The 24,650-nt window shown below is 37.1% G+C and overlaps 1 protein-coding gene across 1 annotated transcript; it reads left to right on the forward strand.

Moving 5' to 3' along the window:
* Positions 1–118: 118 nt before the first annotated feature.
* Positions 119–21,606, forward strand: LOC133520860 (transmembrane protein 161B). The gene is made up of 9 exons (XM_061855551.1): positions 119–758; positions 834–1,196; positions 2,786–2,865; positions 3,928–4,143; positions 6,613–6,729; positions 8,640–8,780; positions 17,750–17,924; positions 19,064–19,282; positions 20,141–21,606. The coding sequence occupies exons 1-9, from the start codon at positions 756–758 to the stop codon at positions 20,258–20,260; spliced, it is 1,434 nt and encodes a 477-aa protein (XP_061711535.1). The 5' UTR covers positions 119–755; the 3' UTR covers positions 20,261–21,606.
* The last annotated feature ends 3,044 nt before the right edge of the window (positions 21,607–24,650 follow it).

Genomic DNA, 24,650 nt, shown 5'->3' on the forward strand with positions numbered 1-24,650 from the left:
AAAATATATGACAATAACAATATACATAATGGATATATACAGATGATTACTATAACTAGCTTATATCTAAAATAGGCCCTTGAGGCATTGTACCAATGATGCTGGCGGAAAAAATATATTATATGTCAACAATGTTAATTGCTAAAAATATTAATACAATGTCAATTCATATTATATAATTTAATATAACCCCACGACCCCTAGTCTAAACATTGGTTAAAATACTACACTATTTATGGGAGAAATTATTATCTGGTCACATTTAGTTTTCCATTTCTTTCTTTCATCCGCTATCTCTTTCGCTCAATTGATCTGATTTCGTTTATGAAGTTAGATTCTAAAGAAAATAATTTCTAAGTTGGTAATATTATCTTAGTCTAGAAACTTTAATATTATATAAAGTGTGAAATCCAATTTTAAGCCTTTTTATTTTATTAAATATCTATAAAATTATTCTTTGTTACATAAATTGTTATGACTAGCCATATTCGTAAACACTTTCTTTTATTCTTACCCGACTGATTTGAGTAGTGCATAAACGTCAATGTCATTTTCGGATATCTCTCTTTTATATACTAGAAATCGCATATAGCTTGCTTTTTCTCTAGTTACTGCTGTCATCTCTAAGTTGCTCTATCAAATGGTTGCGTTATACTTGTGTGGGTGTAGAATATTGAGGTTATAGCGAATTGAATTAAAAATAATATATTGAATTTAGACTGTATAAATAACTGCTCAATGAAAAACCGCCCAAAATGGTCAGTACATAAGTAAAACCATATCACTCTCCATCGTTTAGCTGATAATATAACAAACGTTTTATTTATTTTTAGGCTCTGCTCGGCGCTCAACTGGTTATAACTCTGATAATGGTCTCAGTGATTCAAAAACTGGGGAATTATTCGTTCGCGAGATGGCTATTATGTTCGACAGGGTTGTACCGGTACTTGTATCCTGATAACAATGAGTTGAAGACTCTGGCTGGTGTGCCAAAGGATAAGCCGAAGGGGAAGAAAGGGGGGAAACATGAGTCGAATGGGAAGGCAGAGACGTTTCATGTCCCTCGGAGCCTGGAGATACAGCTAGAGACGGCGCCGGTGACTGCTTTGGACGTGATACACTTGAGATATTACACAGAGTATCAGTGGATAGTTGATTTCTCACTTTACACAAGTATTGTGTATATTTTGTCAGAGGTAAGATATTTGTAGTTATCATTTTTTATAAATTTACGTTAATGGACTCTTCGTCAATAGAGTAGACCTACAGTCAGTATGTCTTACAATGCGCATAATTAGTGGTTCTTTCTTAATCACATTGTCACGGAATTTTGCCACAGCTCATGAAAGCCTGGGGTCTGCTTGGCAACTAATCCTGAGAATTGGTGTAGACACTAGTTTTTATGAAAGTACCTGCCATCTGACCTTCCTACCCAGAGGGTAAACTACCCCTTATTGGGATTAGTCTGGTTTCCTCACAATGTTTTCCTTCACCGAAAAGCGACTGATAAATATCAAATGATATTTCGTTCGTGCATAAGTTCCGAAAAACTCTTTGGTACAAGCCGGGGCTTGAACCCGCAACCTCTTGATTCATAAAATAATAATGAAGAACAGGTTCAAGTGATAAGTGATAGTCAATTATCTATAGTATAGACTAGGAGTTTCTAAACTCTGTGTTTATATCATAAACATTGGGAACCAGAATCCAATATGACCGATTTCCTGTCTCTAGATTCTAGTAGTAGGTATCCTCATTTGCCAGGGTGCTGCAGAAAATAACAAAAATTAAAGGGGTAACCCAGGCAGACAGTTAAAACAGGCACACAATTAAGACAGTTTGATAGCTCTTCAAGTGAATTTTGATTTTATTTCAATTAATCAAATTTGAAATTTAAATGACAATCTGTTGGGAGTCGACAGTCTACCACTCTAAGGGTTAAACAATATGAAGAAGGTGACAAGGCATACACAATTAAATTTTAGATTAGAACAGATTAGTATTAGACTAGTCAAATAACTTTTGTGGCTTTTTGGCATTCCTAAACTGATGTTTTCTAGTGTGGTTTATTCTTCTCTTCAAAAGTTGGCTGACACTTTTCCTGGTCAATAAGCTGGCATTATTTTACCATATTGGTCATTTGGAATTTCTAAAGACATGGGTGTGTCGTCTCGGCTCCGTTGTATGACAAGGTGGTAAATAAAACACAGATTGTGATCGTATGCTTTGCGACCCAGCTGCTCGCTCGGCACTTGACAACAGAGTGTCGACTTGCATGTAGTTTCGCAAATATACTTTTATTGTGTAAACGTCACAATAGGTATCACCAAGAGGCATTTCTAGCTATACAGGGTGGCTCATTCAAATCGGTCAATATGGGAATGTCTGAAACTATAAGACATACGAAGATTTGTTCTTAGGAACCATGTCACCGATTTTGATAAAAAGAAAAACTGCATTCATACATTTGAAAAAAAACTGTACCCAGCTCGGGAATCGAACCCGGTTGTTTTGAAAAAATAAACTTACACTTTTTCTATTTAAATATCGATTGTGTAGGTCTTAAGCTGTAAATGTCTCTAAGAAACATGATGTCTAAAATGAATAAAATGCATTGTTTTGACATACTTTAATTTATTATATCATAGTAGGTGAAAGACACAAAAATACCCTGTATGTATGCCCCTCACCCTTGCCTTGGCCATCAGCCATATGAACGACCCCCCCTTCAGCCCCTTCTAGCCCTTCGCTCCTTGTCTAAAGATATTAATTTGCTTTGTTTCAGATCTACACATCAATATTTCCTCTAAAAGATGAGTTCAACCTGAGCATGGTGTGGTGTTTGTTGGTGGTTCTCTTCTCATTGTATCCTATGGAAATTAAAATTACTACTAGAATAGACTTAAATTGACGGATGATATAAACCGTGATTACCTTTTATATTGTTTTTTATGAAGCTTCCGATATTTCGATGCAGTTACATGCATCTTGTTCATCACGGTAATAACGGTTTATATCCCGGTCAATTTAAGTCTAATGAAACTAACCGTGAATCATCTAAAACTGTTACTATTAGTATAAGCTTCAAGAAAAAACACTCCACATACAGTCAGACAAAAAAGAAAAAAAAAAGCGGCCAAGTGCGAGTCGGACTCGTCCATGAAGGGTTCCGTACCATTTGAGACGTATTAAAAAAAATTACTTACTAGATCTCGTTCTAACCAATTTTCGGTGGAAGTTTGCATGGTAATGTACATCATATATTTTTTTTAGTTTTATCATTCTCTTATTTTAGAAGTTACATGGGGGGGGGGGGGGGGGCACACATTTTACCACTTTGGAAGTGTCTCTCGTGCAAACTACTCAGTTTAGAAAACCTCAATATCATTTTTGAAGACCTATCCATAGAAAAAAAAGTATGGGGAACCCCCAAAATTTATTGTTTTTTTTTTTCTATTTTTTGTGTGAAAATCTTAATTGAATTGAATTTCAGATTTACTTCAGATTATGTTTAATATTTATTTCAGATTTTCAACTATCCATATTTGTTACTATAACTTAGGATACTAATGTTAATTTTGTACTTAATATAATATTACAACCTGTAACCTATTTTCTAAATTTCAAAAATCCTATAACTTGGCGAATCCAATGCGCCAGTATAGGATTCTCAACCCTCTCTGCAATTACCTCCAGAATGCTGTTGGTACTGCCCCTGTCAATCAACAGTATAGCTCTTATAGTTTCCGAAAAAAGTAGCTGTGACATACGGATGGACATACAGACAGACATGCATGACGAATCCATAAGAACCCTAAAAATAGAGGGACATCCAGAGGAGTTGAGGAGGATCTTTATATAGGTATGCCAGGGAAGTAGGGGGACAAAACGAAACCTAAGAAAAGCAATGCCTTAACTCATTCCCAGTAAGATCCTGCTAACCCTCACCAAGCAGTACTTCACCAGCGAAGAGTCCATCGGGGAGCGATCCACCTGCATCGTGGCCTTCTGCGTGTTCCTCCTCATCGCTATGATGGTGCTGATCGTGGACGAGAGCCACCTGGAGGTCGGGGTGGACCCGGCTTATGACAGCTTTTATGAGAACGCCCATAAGTTTCTGGAGAACCAGGGGCTTTCTTCTGTGTGAGTGCAATTTTTCTTATATCTTCGAATCTGGGGGAGCTAAAAGAGTAAATACCTCCTTCCTTGGAGTTATAGTACATTGTGCAACGAGGGGAGTAAGTGAAATTTTGGATACGAGGGTGGTAATTCCCGACAGCCGCAGACTGGAGGGAATTAACGACCTGAGTTTGCAATATTCTTACCCCCGGAGTTACAAACAATGTTTTTCATCACACTTGCGAAGAAAAAACTAATTTTAAGCGAAATAATTCTTAAATACGGTGACATATCGAACATTCGTCCGCCATTTTGGAATTGGAATTGGAATTTGATGGCATTCAGCCACGTTTGAAAATTATGTAAAAATATTTTGAAACGGCTGGTAAATTAATCAAATTAAATAATTTTAAACATAAATAAAAATATGATTAAACGTCAGTATTCTAAAAGTAAAACTCATTTATGCTACTTGGTTTGTGTAAATAAGTGACATTATTAAAAAAAAAAAGCTATAACTCCCTAGGGAGTTTTTTCCACAATCTATAACTCCCGCGGGAACAATATAGGCCTTTGTCCTTCAGTAAACCTGCATGAAATAAGGTATTTTTCGAGCAAGTGTGATGAAAATGCACTAATTGCCTTTATATTCATATTTTGGTCAAATTTTTTTTAGGTGTTTTTGTCCCCAAAAAATGTGAGCTTTTTGTATGAGATTATTACAAGCTTTTATTTACTTTCACCTGACCGTTGTCTGTTTGTAATCAAATCTTGCAAGTTTAATTTGATACACTTCCCGGTTTGCGATTGAGCTGAAAATTTGCATACATATGTAAGTCAGGTGACAATGCAATATTATGGTACCATCGGGCTGATCTGATGATGGAGACAAGAGGTGGACATAGGAACTCTGTGATAAAACAACGCAACCTAATTGTGTTTGGGGTTTTTAGAATTTGCTCGATGAGTATTAATTGCCTGTGGAAAGAAAAGTACAGTCAGCAATAAAAGCTTGTACCAAAAATGAAATTTTTGGCAAAAACTTTTTTTTAGTTTTTGATTTATCTCAAGTAAAATATAATCTACAGCTATAAACACATGCTATAGCACTTGACTTTTTTATTTAATTGATAGAAGCCACCAGTACACGCGTACGGGGCCGGATTTAGGGGAGGGCACCCCGGGGCCCCCACAATAGAGACTTCGGAAAATTTACCATTTTTTTTTATACTATGTCGGTGGCAAACAAGCATACGGCCCGCCTGATGGTAAGCAGTCTCCGTAGCCTATGTACGCCTGCAACTCCAGAGGAGTTACATGCGCGTTGCCGACCCTAAACCCGGCCCCCCTAGTTGAGCTCTGGCAACCTTACTCACCGGCAGGAACACAACACTATGAGTAGGGTCTAGTGTTATTTGGAAAATAATTGTGGTCCAGGGGGCCTCCACTCCTTTGTTGCCCCGAGGCCTCCAGACCTCTAAATCCGGCATTGCACGCGTGACAGAGTGGTCAGAAACAAGAACGAAACGGTTTTTGACTCATTTTCTTGTTTCAAGCAACTTTAATGCTCTGCTAGTTGGGTTTGTACTCACTGTTCTTACTTAAGTAATCACATTTGGACACGATCGTGTTTGGACACGTGCGATATTTGTATGACAGTGTTTTATCACTAGTCCTAATCCCAATAAGGCCTAGTTTACCCTCTGGGTTGTAGCAAGTAGTTTAGCAGAAATAAATATTTATATATTATATATATCGTTGTCTAAGCACCCTCAACACAAGCCTTATTGAGCTTACTGTGGGACTTAGTCAATTTGTGTAATAATGTCCTATAGTAATTATTTATTTTATTTATTCAAATGACTTTTTTATTATTTATTATTATTAAGAGCAACTTTCAATGCGGAGGTCATGGGTTTAAAGTTTAAACCCTGGCTCGCACCAGTGAGATTTTTGGAACTTATGTACAATGTTTGATATTAACCAGTCGCTTTCCAAACATTATGAGGATACCCGACTAATCCCAATAAGGCTTAGTTTACCCTCTGGGTTGGAAGGGCAGATGGCAGTCGCTTTCGTAAAAACTAGTGCCTACGCCAAATCTTGGGATTAGTTGTCAAGTGGACCCCAGGCTCCTAGCCGTGGCAAAATGCCGGGACAACGCGAGGAAGAAGAAGAGTGTTTCACAAGTCACAACTAGTGTTCGACCGAATCCGGGTTTTTTGCGGAAACCGAATCCTAAACCTAAGGATCGGTTTTGCTCTAGTTACGGTCGTAATCTAACCTTCGGCCGAAACTTGTTTTTTTACCGAAACTGAAACCGAAGGTTCGGTTATGCTCTCGTTTCGGCCGAAACTTCGGTCGGACACTCGTCAAAACATTCTTTATTAATTTTGTATCAGCAAATATTTATTGTAGTTGTAAAAATCTGCTTCCAAGCGGAAAGGGAGACCTTCGCTTTCGCTCGGTCAGTAAGCTTTATTCTTGTTTCAGAGGGCCAGCATCCAAGTTGATCTTGAAGTTCTCATTCGCTATCTGGGCAGCGATCATCGGGACCCTGTTCACGTTCCCTGGACTCCGAGTGGCCAGGATGCATTGGGACTCGTTAAGGTAAACGTTTTACATTTCTAGGGTTCCGAACTTCAAAACGAAAAACGGAAGAACTTGCCTCCTGAGGTATTTCCTTTGCGCTACGACATGGGATTCTTCAGGAAGCGGGTATTTAGGGTTCTCAAGGATCGGCAACGCTTAAGTGGCTCCTATAGTGTTGCTTATGTCCATGAGCGACGATGACCGCTTCTCATCAGGTGGCTCGTCAGCTCATTTGCTGATTATATATCAAAAAAAAATCTGTTGAAGTTTTAATCAAAATTTATAAAACATATGTCCGTCCTTTGCTTGATTACGCTTTCCAAGTATGGAATCCCTATTTTGTCAAAGATACCTTTTAGAGAGTGCGCAGCAAAGAGCCACCAAGATTCCATTTAAGCTGTGACGCCTACCTTATGAAGAAAGGCTAAAGGTATTGAAGCTGCCCACACGCAAAGCCAGGAGAGCGAGAGGAGACCTTATCAAGTGTTTTAAGATTACTCACTGTTACCACTGTTTTCACCAAGCCTGCTGCAAGTACGGCCTCAAAATTAGTGTCAAAAAGACGGAGGTGATGTCTTTGGACTCATATGGTCACGAGACTCTAGCTGTACAGCTTGGTGAGGACGTGCTGAAGCAGGTCAACAAATTCCGGTATCTGGGGAGCACTATAACATCGAACTGTGACCTTGACGCTGAGATCAGCAGCAGGATCGGTGCGGCAGCTGCAGCGTTTGGGAAACTAGTTTCGAAGGTCTTCTGCTCGCACGATTTAAGACTGGCCACCAAAATTTCAGTGTACATGGCGATCGTGCTGCCAAACCTTTTATACTCTTCCGAGACGTGGTGCGTGTACCGTCATCACATTCGTACCTTAGACAGGTTCCACCTCATATGCTTGCGTAAGATCATGAACATCAGATGGTCTGATCGAGTACGGAATACCGAAGTTCTGCGACGAGCCAAGGTCGGTGGAATAGAGGCTTACATAATGCGTCGACAGCTTCGGTGGTGCGGTCACGTATCGCGTATGCCGGAGGAGAGAGTGGCGAAGCGCATCTTTTATTCTGAACTAGAGGAGGGTAAGCGGAAAGTTGGCGGACAACTCCTCCGATACAAAGATGTTCAGAAAAGACACATGAAAAGATGCAACATTGACGCCTCTCGGTGGGAAGGTTTGGCAGCACATCGTCCTGAGTGGCGCAGGCTGGTGCAGGGCAATGTGCGCGATTTCGAGGAGCAACGTAAAGCTGACCTCGACGCTAAACGCGACGAGCTGAAAACGCGCCAGCCTGCGTCCATTCACTACCACTACCTAGCTGGTGTCCTCACGTGCCCTCAATGTGCGCGGGTTCACCTCAAAGATCGGCTATGTCAGCCATCTTCGGGCGCATGAGCGCCGAGCTAACTAGGAGTCGAAGTGGTCGCCATGGTCGAAATCGGCCGGAAAGAAAGAGAAGAGAAGAAGAGGCTACCTTTCTTTACATTGTAAATCTGTTTTTTTTTAATTTGTCTTCTTTGTGGTGCAATAAAGAATATTTACTTACTTACTTACTTACTTACATTCACTGCCAGACCAAAAACGGCGCACTACCCCAGAAACCGGAGGTCTATAGCTGCGTACAAAACAACCCGCCCAGCGGGTTGTCCGGCATCTGAACAAAGATCACGAGCGCCCACCAGGTGGGTTCCCGGCAGTGAATGTGTTAAATACGACGTATTGATTGAATTTCAAAACAAAGATAAATTGATTAACATAATTAAGTTACTATCTACTAATCGTTTTTAAAATGGACTAAGCCGTATGGATCGATGACAATTAAAATGTAGAGAACCAATAAAATTATAGGGTCAGAAAATTGAAATGTTGTCGATTAACTTAGTCGACTACAGAAACTTTTGTTCAATACCAATACAATGTTCGATTCCAGATACTACGGCGACAACAAATTGAAGAGTTTCCTCCTGAACGCCAACTTCGCAATGCCCTTCGTGCTCGCGCTGCTGTGGGTCCGGCCCGTCGCCAGGCACTACCTCACCGTCCGCGTGTTCAGCGGCATGGACAAACCTTTGTAAGTACACGTTGCCATCAGATATATCAAGCTATATAGTAGTAGCAGTATGTAACAAGCTATCGAGCGCTTGCCTTGCCCTGCGCCGTCTGAGAGTGGTGCCCAAAAATGTAGGACGGTCATGCTATTTTGCCACTGTACACTCGCTCCTACAATACGGCGCAGAGCTGTGGGGCCATTCGTCAGCACGGCCCCACAGCTCTGCGCCGTATGTAAGTATAATTGCTACGAGCTAGAGAAAATTATTGATTTAGCTAAGGCAGAGTATCGTTGCATTTCATGTTCCAAAAACATTTATTGAACATAAGCCTAATGCTTGCAGCTACTGAAATATATTTCAATACCTTGATGGAATATAATTGCAACAAACTTTGTAGAACTACTATTTGTAATCTTAAATTTAGATGGTCGCTTTTAGATGTTTTCAATGTAAATAAAGTAAAAAAAACTCCTGCCATAAAACTTATTGAAACTTCGTTGATGTACGTAATTCCCTTGTTCGTAAAAACCGTACACGCGTTGTAAATATCTTTTCACCACACCAACACGAGGAAACTACTAAATATGAAATGCCAAAAATTCAAACGAAATCAAATCCACAATAAAAAATTAATCATTTAAAAGTAAATTCTACTAGCTAACTTAAGGAAACAACTCAAAATTTGCATCTGATTACTTTGCCCCACATGTGGATTAAATACAACTTTCTCATTCGTTTTTGAACAATCAAGAGGGCCTTTACCAGTTGGTGTGGTGAAATGCGTGTCTATCGCGTGACTTAGTTTTATATATATATTAAAATGTTACTATTAGGAATTTATAAGGCATCTCATAACTAAATAACAAATGAAGCTGAGTAAGATAAAAAAAGGGTAATACAACTGCCTCATTGTTGAAAGCTAGTGATTTTTATTACTGTTTTAAAAAGAATAAATATACAACACAATATAAACAATACTAATAAAACAACACCGTGAACTGAATAGAGAAAAGACAATTGTCATTTTCCATTGTTTTACTTTAAATAATTATTATTTACTAGGCAAATGCGAGTAAAGCTATTTAGTTCATATGAGAGATATTTATTTACTGGCAATACATGAATCACATGTTAAATGGGCTAAAAGGTGTAATTTAAACTAAATAAGCTATAATTTAAAAATCATACTTTAATAGCAGTAAAAGTATTTAATAAACCACAATAATCATAATATTATACTTCTAACACTAAGCCACATTTTCAGTAATAAATGTATCTAAATATACAGTACAAAATAAATAATCAGATTAAGGTACTTATCTCTGTCCGTGGCGCTGGTAGCACAACAAGTGACCGCTCGCTGGCGAGAATCATCCTTTTATACCTGGTTCAGGTAAATGGCATGATCTACTCGTTTCTTCGCCTACCGACATTATGCCTTATTTTAAATGTTTGAATAAAATGTACCTTAAAATGTTACAATTATGCGATTTCATAATGGCAAATCCAACACGGCCATACTGACTAGTACTTCGATCTCGAAGTACAAAAACTTTAAAAATAATTAAAATCATAATAATATATAATATTGCACGTGTACATTTTTTCATCATGAACTTATGTCTATATTTTAAATCTATATAATATACTAGATTACATCATTTTTACTAATAAACGTAGCCAAAAGTCCTGACATGTATGCCCCGACACCTGCTGCGCGTGAAGACAGGCAAACATCAGACTAGTGACCGACCAGCAGAAAAGATACATAAATTTAATATTAGTAGTCAAAAGCCCTGACATGTATGCCCCGACACCTGCTGCTCGTGAAGACAGGCAAACATCAGACTAGTGACCGACCAGCAGTACAGGTACATAAAGTTAACATTCATATTTGTAGCCAAAAGCCCTGACATGTATGCCCCAACACCTGCTGCTCGTGAAGACAGGCAAACATCAGACTAGTGACCGACCAGCAGTACAGGTACATAAAGTTAATTCATATTTGTAGCCAAAAGCCCTGACATGTATGCCCCAACACCTGCTGCTCGTGAAGACAGGCAAACATCAGACTAGTGACCGACCAGCAGTACAGGTACATAAAGTTAATTCATATTTGTAGCCAAAAGCCCTGACATGTATGCCCCAACACCTGCTGCTCGTGAAGACAGGCAAACATCAGACTAGTGACCGACCAGCAGTACAAGTACATTAAATTAACAATCATAATAGTAGCTATATGCCCTGACATGTATGCTCCAACACCTGCTGCACGTGAAGCCAAGCAAACATCAGACATATAACCGACCAGCAGAATAACATATTTATCTCGGTTTAAATTCATACACTTTACATAAATATACATTATTAAATATTCCTTTACATGTATAACTGCAGGGTGGTCCAACTTTGCATGAAAAAGTAACATTTACGACCAGCATTTTTTTTTTATAATTTCAATTAAAATAAAACGTATAAAGAGCCATTAAAACATCTCCAAAGAAGAATGATCGATGGGTCTAATTATTTTCGTACATGTTTGTACGGCTGAATTGTTTCATTTACAGTGACCTCTAAATGATATTTAATTGCTCCAAATTTTTGTATGGATATTTTTTTGCGAATTTTAGATAATAAAGAACCTTGTGGAAAATAACAAAAAAAAATTTTTTGACCAACCTAATGGACTGCTACACTAATAAAACAATTTACACATATCCAACACGGCCAAGCAAAAAGTTACGCATACTCCGAAAAAATACTGCCACTTTTAGTTATTTATTGCATTGTTTATTCTTAAATTACCTCAGGTGTCACACCATGTAGGTAATATCTTTATCGGAATGCTATAAGACTAATTAGCAAGAATCGTCTACTGAGAAGTTTTGCTAGTCCCATTCACCAGGTCAGTATCACAGTTTTTCTTTTGCTACAGTAGTTTTTATTAAGATTCCTGTACTATGCAAAACAAATTGATCATGATCCAGAATTTGGACTATTGCGATATGGACCTTTAAATGTATTCTACAAGTAGGCCTCAAGGGCTCTTTCACAAGTCATTAAAACATACAGTGACATAAAAATACATTTATAAATGCAACAGCCAATACCTGGGTAAGAATTACATTACAACAATCTTATAAAAAATAATGATTACGATATAACAGAAGTATAGTCGAGCCTAAACCGTCGACGAATCAACGAATATTCCAAGGTAAATCTGGTCCATTTTTGGACACTAGACTGCTAAACCTTCTCCCAAGAGCTCGGCCAGTCTGACCTATCATCACAAGAAATTCTCAACTTATTAGTATAGCTGAATCACAACGATCTACTTGTGGCCATTAAATCTTGGCGTATCTGTTGAAACCATATGATGATCTATATGTAGTTTCTCAAACAGTAATTTAACTATATTAGCGCTGAAATTAGTCCCTTTACCAGTAATTACCAACTGCAGGGCAAGCCAAAAAATATACCACGAATAGTAAATATAAATCCTTCAAGTCAAAGTTTTTAATATATTTTTTTTCGTAAAACCATCAAACTTACAAATGTATTTATAACCACCATGAGAGTGCGATAGGGCTAGCATAGTCTAAATTGATAGTCTGTAATAGCACAAGTTTTTTTTTAATTATCGGATGCAAAATACTCTTGTTTAGGGGCTTTTTTTTACGTAGTTTAAAAATTACCTTGTAACCCAGGCGACAATCATAATACAGTTGTAAGTTAAGAAATCTGCTCCCTTTACGTAATTACTATTTTGGGTCATGGTTTGGGTGTATTTTATAATGTAATAAATTATTTACATATACATAGAATCACGCCTATTTTCCGGATGGGTAGGCAGAGACCACGGGTTTTCCACTTGTTATGATCCTGAAATACCTCTTTCGCTAAAATATAATAAATAATTTATGATCACATATTGACGAATAGAGTTCTTTCTCTTGAAGTTGTTCAACAAGAGATCGCACCTGTGGGTCATAATGTTGTGCTATTTTGAACCACAATTGGGCTTTTATTGTGGCTTTAATTTATTGACTATACATTGTATTCAGAAGGTGATGGACACAGGATTGGAGTTTAAGAAGTCAACATGTGAAATATAAAACTTGCAACAAGCGGTGACAGCTTTTTTTAAATAATTGTAGATTTTATGGCATTGAAATCCGTTTTAATGCCATAAAATCTTAAGAGCATTGTAAATAACCAGAGTTTCTAAATCTGAACTGTATTTAGATTCAGCCGGAGTTGTCCGTTTACTGTAAAATGCAAGTACTCTGATTACATTATTGTCCTTTTTAATTAAAAAAAAATAGCGCTATACCCTTAGGCACTAGCATGACAATACTAATACTGTGATGCTAGTACATACGGACTTCTGTTAGTAACGTCAGGTCATAAATGACTAGACGAACCGCATCCTGTTCGGGTCTCCTCTCCCATTTTTCTTTGTTATTATTCAACAATTGTTACCATACTACTATGTATCACTAAGATATTTAAAAAAAAATACATTTTTGGAAAAAAAAACCTAGCATGACGCATTAATTCCAAATGACCATCAGGCCTTATGAAAACTGTATTTAACGAGTCCTGCACTTCCGGTATTTAGTAAAAGGAATTTTTCAAATTATACAAAACAAATGTATAAAACATGGCTTTTCCCAATTTGTGAATTTGATCCTACGGTACCTGCTCTTTTCACTCATTTCACTGTGTTTATGTAAAGTTCTATAATTAACACACGCTCGGTCGCTAAAGTGAATTTTCCATCGCTTCAATAATAACAAGGTCTACAAAAAGAAAAAAAGGTAAAAGTATAAAGGTGTTAATTAGGTCTACTGTCCTTAAAATGTTGAATGTTACAGGTTATATATTATATCGAATATGTTTTCTCAAGTTTTGAGTTAAATGCCTACAAACCAAATAAACGGATTGATTTTTCTTTGAATAATGAGGCTTGCAATCTAATCATATTTTTGCTTAATACATCTTAGTTATTTCATTTAAATTCTCTCTCTCAATCGGGGTCAAACGATAGGGGCGATAACTAATAATTTCTTAATATACGAGCCTAATTTATAAATCTCTCCATTCTGAACTGTGCTTAATGATTCGATCGTTAGAATTATCTGACAATTTCTTGAAAAATATTTAAAAGTTATTTTGTAAACTTTTAGACCAAAGTTTACAACAGACTTAATATTCTGAATGACAAGCTTAATTTGAGTTATACCTTAGTTACTGGGATATGAAGCATGTGGTAGAATACTATATCAATTATTTATTTTTTTGTTTACACTTTAATATGCAACCAGGTAAATCAGCAGCTATATTGATGTACGACAAGCTAGTCATAATCGAGATCCGAAATTAGTAGTTCTAAATAAGTATCTGAAAATCTTAAAGGGACTAAAATAGTGGCGAAAATAATATGCAGTTTACCATCCCCTACGCCATTGAGGTAAAATTATAACACAGTAAAAGGGGCAGTTAAATAGCGTATCTATCGATTCTTTTAATTCCTCGTAACAGTTTTCCTTTTTTTTTGTTTTAATTTGAAACAAAACTGGCAAAAGTCTAAAATCTACATTGCGTATACTACCACAAGCTAGCTTGATTAACTGCGGTATTGTATAACTAATTTTAGTGCTAAGAAGCCCGAATTTTCTCTCGCATATTCATAATATAAGTCAGTAGTCAAAGTTTAAAGAAACAGCTTTACTTAGTTTCTTAGGTGGGTACAAGTCTATAATCCAGAACAAAAGTTTTCCCATATCCTACCCTCCTTTGGATTTTAAGAGTTGAACCACGATAAGGACATTGTATTGAATGGTAAATAATCTACATCGAATTGACGTGTAATATTTGTACATTTTTATCAAAAAATGTATCTTATCTTATCTTAATGCAAAGCCCCTAAAGGCCTTACCGGCTTTGGCAATCATAACGATCCCAGTATATCCAAGTTCTTTGCCGAGTGTCTCGATATTGCTGCTCCGTGGCTTAGCTCCGTTGTCACTGGTAGCAGGGTCGAACGTTAGAAGCGCGACGTCATCCTGTCAGCGGTTCCAAGAAACGTCATGGCATCGGTCGGATGGCAGTAAGCAGACTGGTTAACAGATTTGAATCTATACTCTGAAACATTCAATCGATAACTGTTAAGAGACGCTTAGGTAAAACGTATCTCCACTTCTGAACTTAGTTTTATATATATATTAAAATGTTACTATTAGGAATTTATAAGGCATCTCATAACTAAATAACAAATGAAGCTGAGTAAGATAAAAAAAGGGTAATACAACTGCCTCATTGTTGAAAGCTAGTGATTTTTATTACTGTTTTAAAAAGAATAAATATACAACACAATATAAACAATACTAATAAAACAACACCGTGAACTGAATAGAGAAAAGACAATTGTCATTTTCCATTGTTTTACTTTAAATAATTATTATTTACTAGGCAAATGCGAGTAAAGCTATTTAGTTCATATGAGAGATATTTATTTACTGGCAATACATGAATCACATGTTAAATGGGCTAAAAGGTGTAATTTAAACTAAATAAGCTATAATTTAAAAATCATACTTTAATAGCAGTAAAAGTATTTAATAAACCACAATAATCATAATATTATACTTCTAACACTAAGCCACATTTTCAGTAATAAATGTATCTAAATATACAGTACAAAATAAATAATCAGATTAAGGTACTTATCTCTGTCCGTGGCGCTGGTAGCACAACAAGTGACCGCTCGCCGGCGAGAATCATCCTTTTATACCTGGTTCAGGTAAATGGCATGATCTACTCGTTTCTTCGCCTACCGACATTATGCCTTATTTTAAATGTTTGAATAAAATGTACCTTAAAATGTTACAATTATGCGATTTCATAATGGCAAATCCAACACGTGCAAAAGAGAGCCGTCCGAGCGATTGTGCAGGTTGGTCAAAGCACCTCCGCAAGACCTTCCTTTAAAGATCTTCGGATACTTACTCTGCCCTCCCTTGTGATATTCCAAGTGGCTACATACGTGCGATGTCACCTTGACGAATACTCAACTAGAGCGGATATCCATGGGTGAAGACTTCGAAACGCCAGAAAACTCGTCGGCGTCAAGCATAAATTGGCGAAATCCGCAAAACTTACTCATGTAATGGGACCGGCAGTTTACAACCGTCTGCCACCACACGTCACAGAAGCGCAGTCGCTAGCCAGTTTTAAATCAAGGCTCAAACGGTTGCTTATCGAGCACACTTTCTACAGTTTAGCATATTTTTATTAATTAAGTAACCTAATGTAACTGTAGGTATAATTATTTGTTTTATTATGCTAATTTTAATTTAACTGTTGATGTAATTGTTAATTGTTGTTTATTTAAGTATTTTAATGTAATTATGAAAAGTGACATGTAATATGAATTATTATAAATATACGATATGAATATGAACACGCACTCTAACGCCTTTACAATAGAGGCGTGTTCAGATAATTGTGAGCACCTTGGCCGCTCCGATATATCTGACGGCGGCTGTGCCATTTACATTTCAATTGAAATTGCCGTATTTAAAGTCGCCAAAGTTCTTAATCGTACGCTTAATAACTTATAGATCGTTTCATTCACGAAGACGCGTGCTTTCACTCGTAATGTCATGTTATTAAAGGTTAGATTTGACAAATCTGCGCGTCATCGTGGATGACACGAGCTATTTTTTTTATACTCGTGGACAACCATAGTAGAGATTTACAAAATCCGTTACTCATTTCTTCCTTTCTGATGTGTCATGAAGCCTTGTTAAGGCCAGCTGCCGTTCCGGGACAGTAGCCATTAAACTCGACGAAACGCGGGCTGACGTTCACTATACTTCATGATACAAAAAGAACTTTCTGTTAAGACGAAAGTGGAGGACCCGCGTGAAGTCGCTTTTTTATAAAATGTAGTCCCCATTTTCCTCTCTAGATATGAACATAATAGAAAATATTTTGACACAATTAGTTGTATATCAACCACAGCTATACCCCTATTATACCCAGCTATACCGAATTTTTAATCATTATAAGGAGCATTTAATTTTTTTTTATTAAGTCCGTTTTTCACTCCTAATTTTTACTATGATTAACGAAAAAAGTGAAACGTAGGTTCATAGCTATTGTTAACATACATCAAATTATGTAAACATATTTTCCATAATGTTAATAAATAAATAAATAAATATAAATAAATATTATAGGGACATTCTTACACAAATTGACTAACAAGTGTTATATCTGCTTAAACTCAAGTTTTCCTAAAAAAACACCCGTCTTTATGTGTAACCATAGCGACAAGATATTATAAAACTTCGAATGTCGATTTTTTTAGGAAAAAATGAGTTTTAGCCGATATAACAAAACACGTGCTCATTATTTTTTGCTGCTTTCAAACATATACTCAAACCAGCCATTAACTAGCAAGTTGCTTGAGCATCACTTTCTATAGGAGTTAGAAGATTTAGTAACTTTTTAGTACTTTGGAGGACAATTTCTCCCAATAGGTTGAGTTTGGGCAGCTAAAAAAATACGTGTCCGTTATTTTAGACTACTCTATAACATATATAAATATAAATCAAATCGGAACCGGACAGTTGGGTACCTTTCCTTGTAAGTCCCACGGTAAGCCAAGAAGGCTTGTGTTGTGGATACTCAGACAACGATATATATAATATACAAATATCTAAATATTAATAAATAAATAAAAAAATTAAATACATATAAAACATCCATGACTCAGGAACAAATATCTATGCTCATCACGAAAATAAATGCCCGTACCGTGATTCAAACCCAGGATCATCGGCTTCACAGGCAGGGTCACTACCCACTAGGCCAGACCGATCGTCAAACTCCAATAAATTTCAATATCCAGGCAGGATAATAAGCAAAAGCAGCCGTCCCCATTTTCAGTTAATAATCTTTGTGTTAAATTCGTTTACAGAATGACAGGTGCCGCCTTCGACACCCTCCGTTTGGCGTTAGTAGCAGCATCAGTAGTTCTACGTGTATGTCTGATGCCGCGACAACTGCAAGCCTATCTGGACATGGCGCAGAGGAGACTAGACGCGCAAAGGAAAGAAGCTGGCCGAATTACTAACGTGGACTTGCAGAAAAAGGTATATTAGCTATTCATAGGCTTTATGTGGTAGCGATAAGGTTAAGGTTCGACTGGCTGCTCTAGTGTCTGACCGAAACATGTTTTTTTTGCCGAAACCGAAACTTTAGTACACTTGTTCAAAATCGTTGAGAAAATGTCATAAAACCCCTTTTAATATTAAGACTGCGTCGACCTCACTGGCGCCCTCATTAGGGGAATTGTGTTTTCTAATTAACTACGAGTGTTTTCTAATAAATTTCTATATACATCAATCAATATATTAATATTGTTCTCCAACTTTTGATCTTTGTAACATAGTTTAGTTTCATAGTATGAAGTACTATTTAGTAAGTCTCGCCCCAGCCGGGACTTTCGGCCGTTTTGGCCGAAAGGTTCGGCCATTTTTGGCATGATTTTTTGGCCGAAACTGGCCGAATACGAATCTTTGATCGGACACTAGTCTACATCGATATGCCGTAACGAAGCTGGGCGAATCACTAACGTGGATTTGCAGAAAAGGTATTCAGTAAAATATAGAAACCATGGATCTTATTCGGTTGCAATAAGGTTTACATTCTATGGACAGGACGCTGGCAAGTACCTGGATCTAAATGTTAAAACAGAAATCTAAAAGGTGTACATTTATATCAGGGCAGGGGGGTGGGGAGGGGTGAGTGAGTAGGCACTATAGAAGAGTTGCTACAAATACATGGTAATTTTGCAAAAGGGGTATTCTAAACGTACTTAATAAAAAAACGGACATTTTGCATTTGTGGCATTTGAGACGTGACGTTTAGTTAGGACCATTTAGAGGAAGTGCATTTTGCGAAACGGTTTAAAGGACATTCTGCGAGTAAGTCATAATACACCTAAATGGGTATTTAATTATAAATAAAATTTACACTTTTTTAGTCCTGGCAAAATATTCTATACAACATGCCTCGTTTGCAAAATGTTCTCTAAAATATGCCTCGTTTGCAAAATGTCTCGTTATTAAAGTTCAGTCGGCAATAAAAGCTTGTAAAGTCACGGACTTTAATTCTTGAGCCATTTAGGGTTTGCTTTACATTGGATATTCATACCGTTAGCATTGACAGCCAAATATATAAGTCAAAAGGCTTATTGTTAAAGATAGATTATTACTTTTTTCGATTACAGGTGGCCTCAGTATTCTACTACCTCTGCGTAGTAGCCCTCCAGTATATCTGCCCCATCATAATGTGCCTCTACTTCGCGCTCATGTACAAAACTCTAGGCGGCTACGGCTGGGCCGACCTGTTCTATGAGAGAAACGAAATGTGCAGTCCCGAGGACAAGGTCCTTCCAGAAGGACTAGATTTAGAGCAGTATCAGATGGCCTGGGAGAATCTTAAGATGGTGAGTAGGTTGCAAATGTTCAGTTTGGGCCTTAGGCGCCATTCATTAATTCATTTATTACATAAGATGACGGTTGAGGGGGGTTGACCATGTCTTAATTTTTTCTTACAATGGGATGGGAGTTTTGGGGCGGGATAGTTCTTACTATCACAAAAATTAGCAAAATTACTTGAAAAAAGGATTTTATGTAGAGTCAAGTGTAAAAATATGGGTCCACGCAAGCGCAACTTACTCAAAAATAGTACCCGTGTAGGTAAAATTAAAATGTCCTAAAAAATATTTATTTAAAAAATAAAAACTAAAACACCAAGACGCACTTCCTGGTTTTCGATGAAGCTGAAAATTTACATACATATGGTAAGTCGGGTGATAATGCAATATTATGGTACCATCGAGCTGCTCGATGATGCAGACAGGAGGTGGGCATAGGAACTCTGTGATAAAACAACGCAACCTAATTGTGTTTGGGGTTTTTAGAATTGTCTCGATTGAGTATAGTTGTCTGTGAAAAAGAAAAGTACAGTCAGCGATAAAACCTTGTACCAAAAATGAAATTCTAGACACAAAAATTATTTTCCTTTAGATTCTTACGTAATAAAATAATAGTGTCAACCTATTCTTATTCTTAGGGATGAGTTCAAAAACTGGCAAAAGTCATATTACTCTTATTTATTATTACCCACTGCTGGGCAAAGGCCTCCCCCCTCTTCTTCCACTCGTCCCGGTTTTGAGCTACAACTGGCCAGTCTCTCAAATATTACTCTTACTTAATGAAATTAATGACGCCTTAACGAATGATGATTGAATGAAATTTAACAACTACCTAACTTATAAAATGGCAAACTTTTTTATTCGCAGGTATTTACTCAAGAAGTATACCGAGGTGTGTTCGGGTTCGCGACGTGGTGGTCGCTGTTCGCGTGGTTCGCGACCACAGCGCTCGGGCTCGCCTACCAAACCTACTTCCGCATCTCGTGATACCCTGGTATCACCGGGTATTATTACAGTAGGGTTTTGAATTTTGTTTTATAGGTTTAAGGTCCAAAATGAGATGCAGTAGATTCAGATCTGGAGATACTTTAAACAATACAATTTTTCTCGTCTATTACCTACTATTATATCCTCAATAATCAACGCGGCGACAAAAATAATTGACCAGGGTTTTATCGCAAAGAATCTCACATTTTGCAAAACAAATGAATTGTATAATGTGGACTCGCTTTTTTACCCCCAGGCAACACTAAACTGTACGATCGTCTAAAGTCCTAAATACGTACAAACGTTCAAACTGTTCTGAAGGCCAATAAAATTAGATCCATAAAAAGCGTTCTGAGGAGTTAATTCCCAGCAAGCTGGAATTCATTTTTATACCTTCATTTGGTCCTAAATGCGTGTAATCCAAGTTGGCTTAATCCCAGGAGTGTGCATACATTTTGGTGCCTTAGGAGATATTTTTTATCCTTGGATTGCCAAATCACTCGACGTAGAAGGAACCCACCATCGATAACAATGGCACTATCAGCAAGGTTTGGTGCACCAGAGACTGGTGAAAAGGCGTTTTCGGATTTTTAACATGATCATACCAAGAATAAATAAATTCAAAATGGCGGCAATTTCTTACAACTTGGACTACGAATTCATATTGAGGTTCCTTTAGGATCCTCAGATATCAATTTTTATTATGATTAGAACAAATTTTCCGTCGGTCGTACCGTTTTCGATCTACAAGCAAAAAAATGAAAAGCAAAATTTTATGCATACGCCCTGGGTTTGCGCAAAGTCGGATTACACACATTTAGGACCAAGTGGGGAATTCATTCTTGGAAAAAATCTAATTTGATTGGCCTACTGGTAGTATTTTTGGCTATTAATAAGACACAACCAGAAATCCAGTATTCTGAGGGCAGAATAGCTAAGCAATCTTATGGGTTTCTGTGTATATATTGTACAAAATCACTTTTCATCAACATGTTAATACATACATATTGGTAAAAAATTAGTCAAGTGTTAAATATTTAAGGTTAATAACTTATATGTATTTTGGTTTGTTCGGCTGTTGATTGACGTTTAGTATGTATTATGTTTTAAGACTGCGTTTGTGTAAATCCCAGTCGGTTTCTGTTGAAAATCGGTATTGTGTTAAGCCAATTTTGCATTTGACTGTACATTTAGGAAATTGTGTCAAAATCTCTATTCATTAGTGCTTCTAGTCTAGTCATATTGTTCAGTCAGCATAATCTTCGTAAGAATAGCCTTTTTTATGCACATTATATTTCTTTTATCGTTGACTGTATTGTTTGTGTAAATAATGTAGATATAGCTCCCTTTTCTTTTTTATTTATTATTATTTAGTACAAATTACAATTTGTGGAATATTTAATAAGAAAATAAGTGTGTATCATCAAATGTAGGTAAGTCAATACTGTCCGACCATTCGTAAACTTTAAACCAACAAAATGACGTTAAAAGAAAATAATTATATTATATCAACCTAAAGCAAGGCTTAGATTAGCAACAACTTGCATGCAATTTACGATTCATTGCCGACTATTAAGGTAAACTGCATTCAATCGTTTGATTAGACACTGCAATGTAATGAAACCTCAAATGCAAATTTATTTGTCAAAATGAAAACTCGCCTTTTTATAGGCCTCTGAGCTGGTATTATCTAACCTAACCTAATATAAACGGGACTTAGTTAATAATATGTAAATTCGTGAAAGTTTAAATCAGTGTTCTGCTAAAGGTTTTTAAGAGACGTTATGGAAACTCATTCCAATGTCACTTACGGTTTTTCTGCGTGATAGAGCAGAACAATAGGGTATTTGTCTACTAGTCAAATCAGTTTCTTTTTTTGAACCGTCAAAACGATTTGCTTCTATGGAATTTATATGAACTACTAGCAAATGACGTCACGATCAAGTTACCTTCTCTTTATAGTTCTATACGAATTATGAAATATAAATAGTGTCTAAAAATAACTGCTGTCTACGTTTCTCTAATACAGTCAAATACCCCATTTGTATCTTTGTGTTGCCACGCACTTACATTCAATGCCACTTTCGCAAAACGTTAATTTGTAAAAAAAAGGAAATATCGAAAGTTCGAAAAAGATGTTACAACTTTATTATCGAAGGTACTTTACAAATTAAAGTCGACTATAATGTAATGATACTAATGAATGAACGGAACATTTTGAAAATATCGCGAACATTTGAAACGGGATATTTTGCAAATGTGGCATTTTATGTTCGAATCGTTTTGTAATAAGGGCATTTGTGGGCATTCGAAATCGACAAAGGGACATTTTGCAAGCACATTTAAATACACATTGCACAGTTAGTCGCAAAGAAAAGTGACACAGCAAAATACAAATAAATACATATGTGTAAGTAATTGCACAGGTTAATTAAGTAGTAGTTGACTGTTCTTGGTTGTGGCTTCTACGGCCTTCCATTAGAGTGCCGGACACTGTCAAAAAACTTACGGCGGACTTTTTGGACATGAATAAAAGTAAATCAAGGTAGCTAAATGTACACATACTGGATGTTTATTTAGTTACCTGCTATAATTACTCTCCTATAGAAAATATCAAGGTCAGGCAGCCAAAATGTATGAAACAGCCAATTTAAGTAAGTTATTGCAGTTGACTAAATAATAAAAAAACGTAAAGCAATTACTTAAACCCGTTAATATTTAGGTCATACTGAGCAACTTTTACTATCGGACCAACCCTGAAACCGCGAAAAAAATTGTCTGTTTCATACATTTTGCTGGTCCGATGTTGAAATTTCCTATGGGAGAGTAAATTTTTTTTTCGCGACTTCGGGGCTGGTCCCATAGTAAAAGTTACTCAGTATGATCTAAACGTTAACGGGTTTGAGTAATTGCTTTTTTTTTTAACTGATCGGCGATTGCCTCTAGTCACGCCTGATGGAAAGTGAAGCCAGGGCCTAAGATGGAGCTCACCGGTTCAGTAGTAGCCTATTCACTCTTGCTTTAAAGAGACCGCGGTCATATTTATCAGCTTTACGTTCAAATACATAACTGTTTTTGCAAAAGCAGTTTAACATGTCTTGAGTCTCAGAATCTTTTCTTGCTAGCTTAATAAAGCCATATCTAAGACGGTCTTCGATTCGCAAGTCGCTCCGGTGTGCGAGCGGGACAGCGCTATATACAAACATATAGCGCTGTCCCGCTGTTGTCTCGATTATACACACAGTCATCATCTTCCTTGCGTTATCCCGGCTTTTTGCTACGGCTCTTTAGAGCCTGGGGTCCGCTTGGGAATTAATCCCAAGAATTGGCGTAGGCACTAGTTTTACGAGAGCGACTGCCATCTGACCTTCCAACCCAGAGGGTAATTCCGTACACGGCGGGAAGAAGTTGGTAACTGGTGGTATAAAATTTAAGTAATTTGAACCTTATTTAATTATATTTTAAGTTCAAGTTTCTTCAATTTATGTCTCGAGTTATCAACTTTCCTCACGATGTTTTCCTTTACCGAAGAGCGACTAGTAAATATCAAATTATATTTCGTACATAAGTTCCGAAAAACTCATTGGTACAAGCCGGGGTTTGAGCCCGCGACCTCCGGATTGAAAGTCGCCCTTACCGCTAGGCTACCAACGCTGAGTGTTCTAACATGACACGGATATATTAGCTGTAAGTATTTGTATTTACTTATTTATATTGGACTGTTTAAAATAAATATTTGAGTTTTTATTACGTCTCTTTTTTACATCTATTTATCCCCTTTTGATTGATCCAATTACTATTTTTATGTTACGGCGGTGGCAAACAAGAATACCGCCCGCCTCATGGTAAACAGTCTCCAAAGCCTATGTACAGTCAAGTGTAAAAATATGGGTGTACACATCTTACTCAAAAATATGTCCCATAGCATCTTATTCCAGTGTAATAAGAGCGTAGTACCATATTTATGAGACGATTCTTTCGATACATATTTTTGCACTTGACTGTACGCCTGCAACTCCAGAGGAGTTACATGCGCGTTGCCGACCCTAACACTCCTCACCCTTGTTGAGCTCTGGCAACCTGGCAAATAGGAACACAACACTATGAGTAGGGTCTAGTGTTATTTAGCTGCGGTTTTCTGCAAGGTGGAGGTACTTCCCCAGTTGGGCTCTGCTCTAGATCTGGAATGACATCCGCTGCGCTGTGCCCTACCACACAAAGCGAGTTACATGCATGCTATTAGTCCCAACAATTGCCCCAAGAGTCATTAGGGAAGTTACCATAATAATTACGGCTACGGTGTGACGTGAATAATAGGCAGGAATTAATCAATGCAAGTGTTGGGGATGGTGGGATAAGGGGACTTTGTGATTATGGGATTAGATGATTT

Source organism: Cydia pomonella, chromosome 8 (assembly GCF_033807575.1).
Source record: "Cydia pomonella isolate Wapato2018A chromosome 8, ilCydPomo1, whole genome shotgun sequence".
Taxonomy (NCBI): Eukaryota; Metazoa; Arthropoda; class Insecta; order Lepidoptera; family Tortricidae; genus Cydia; species Cydia pomonella.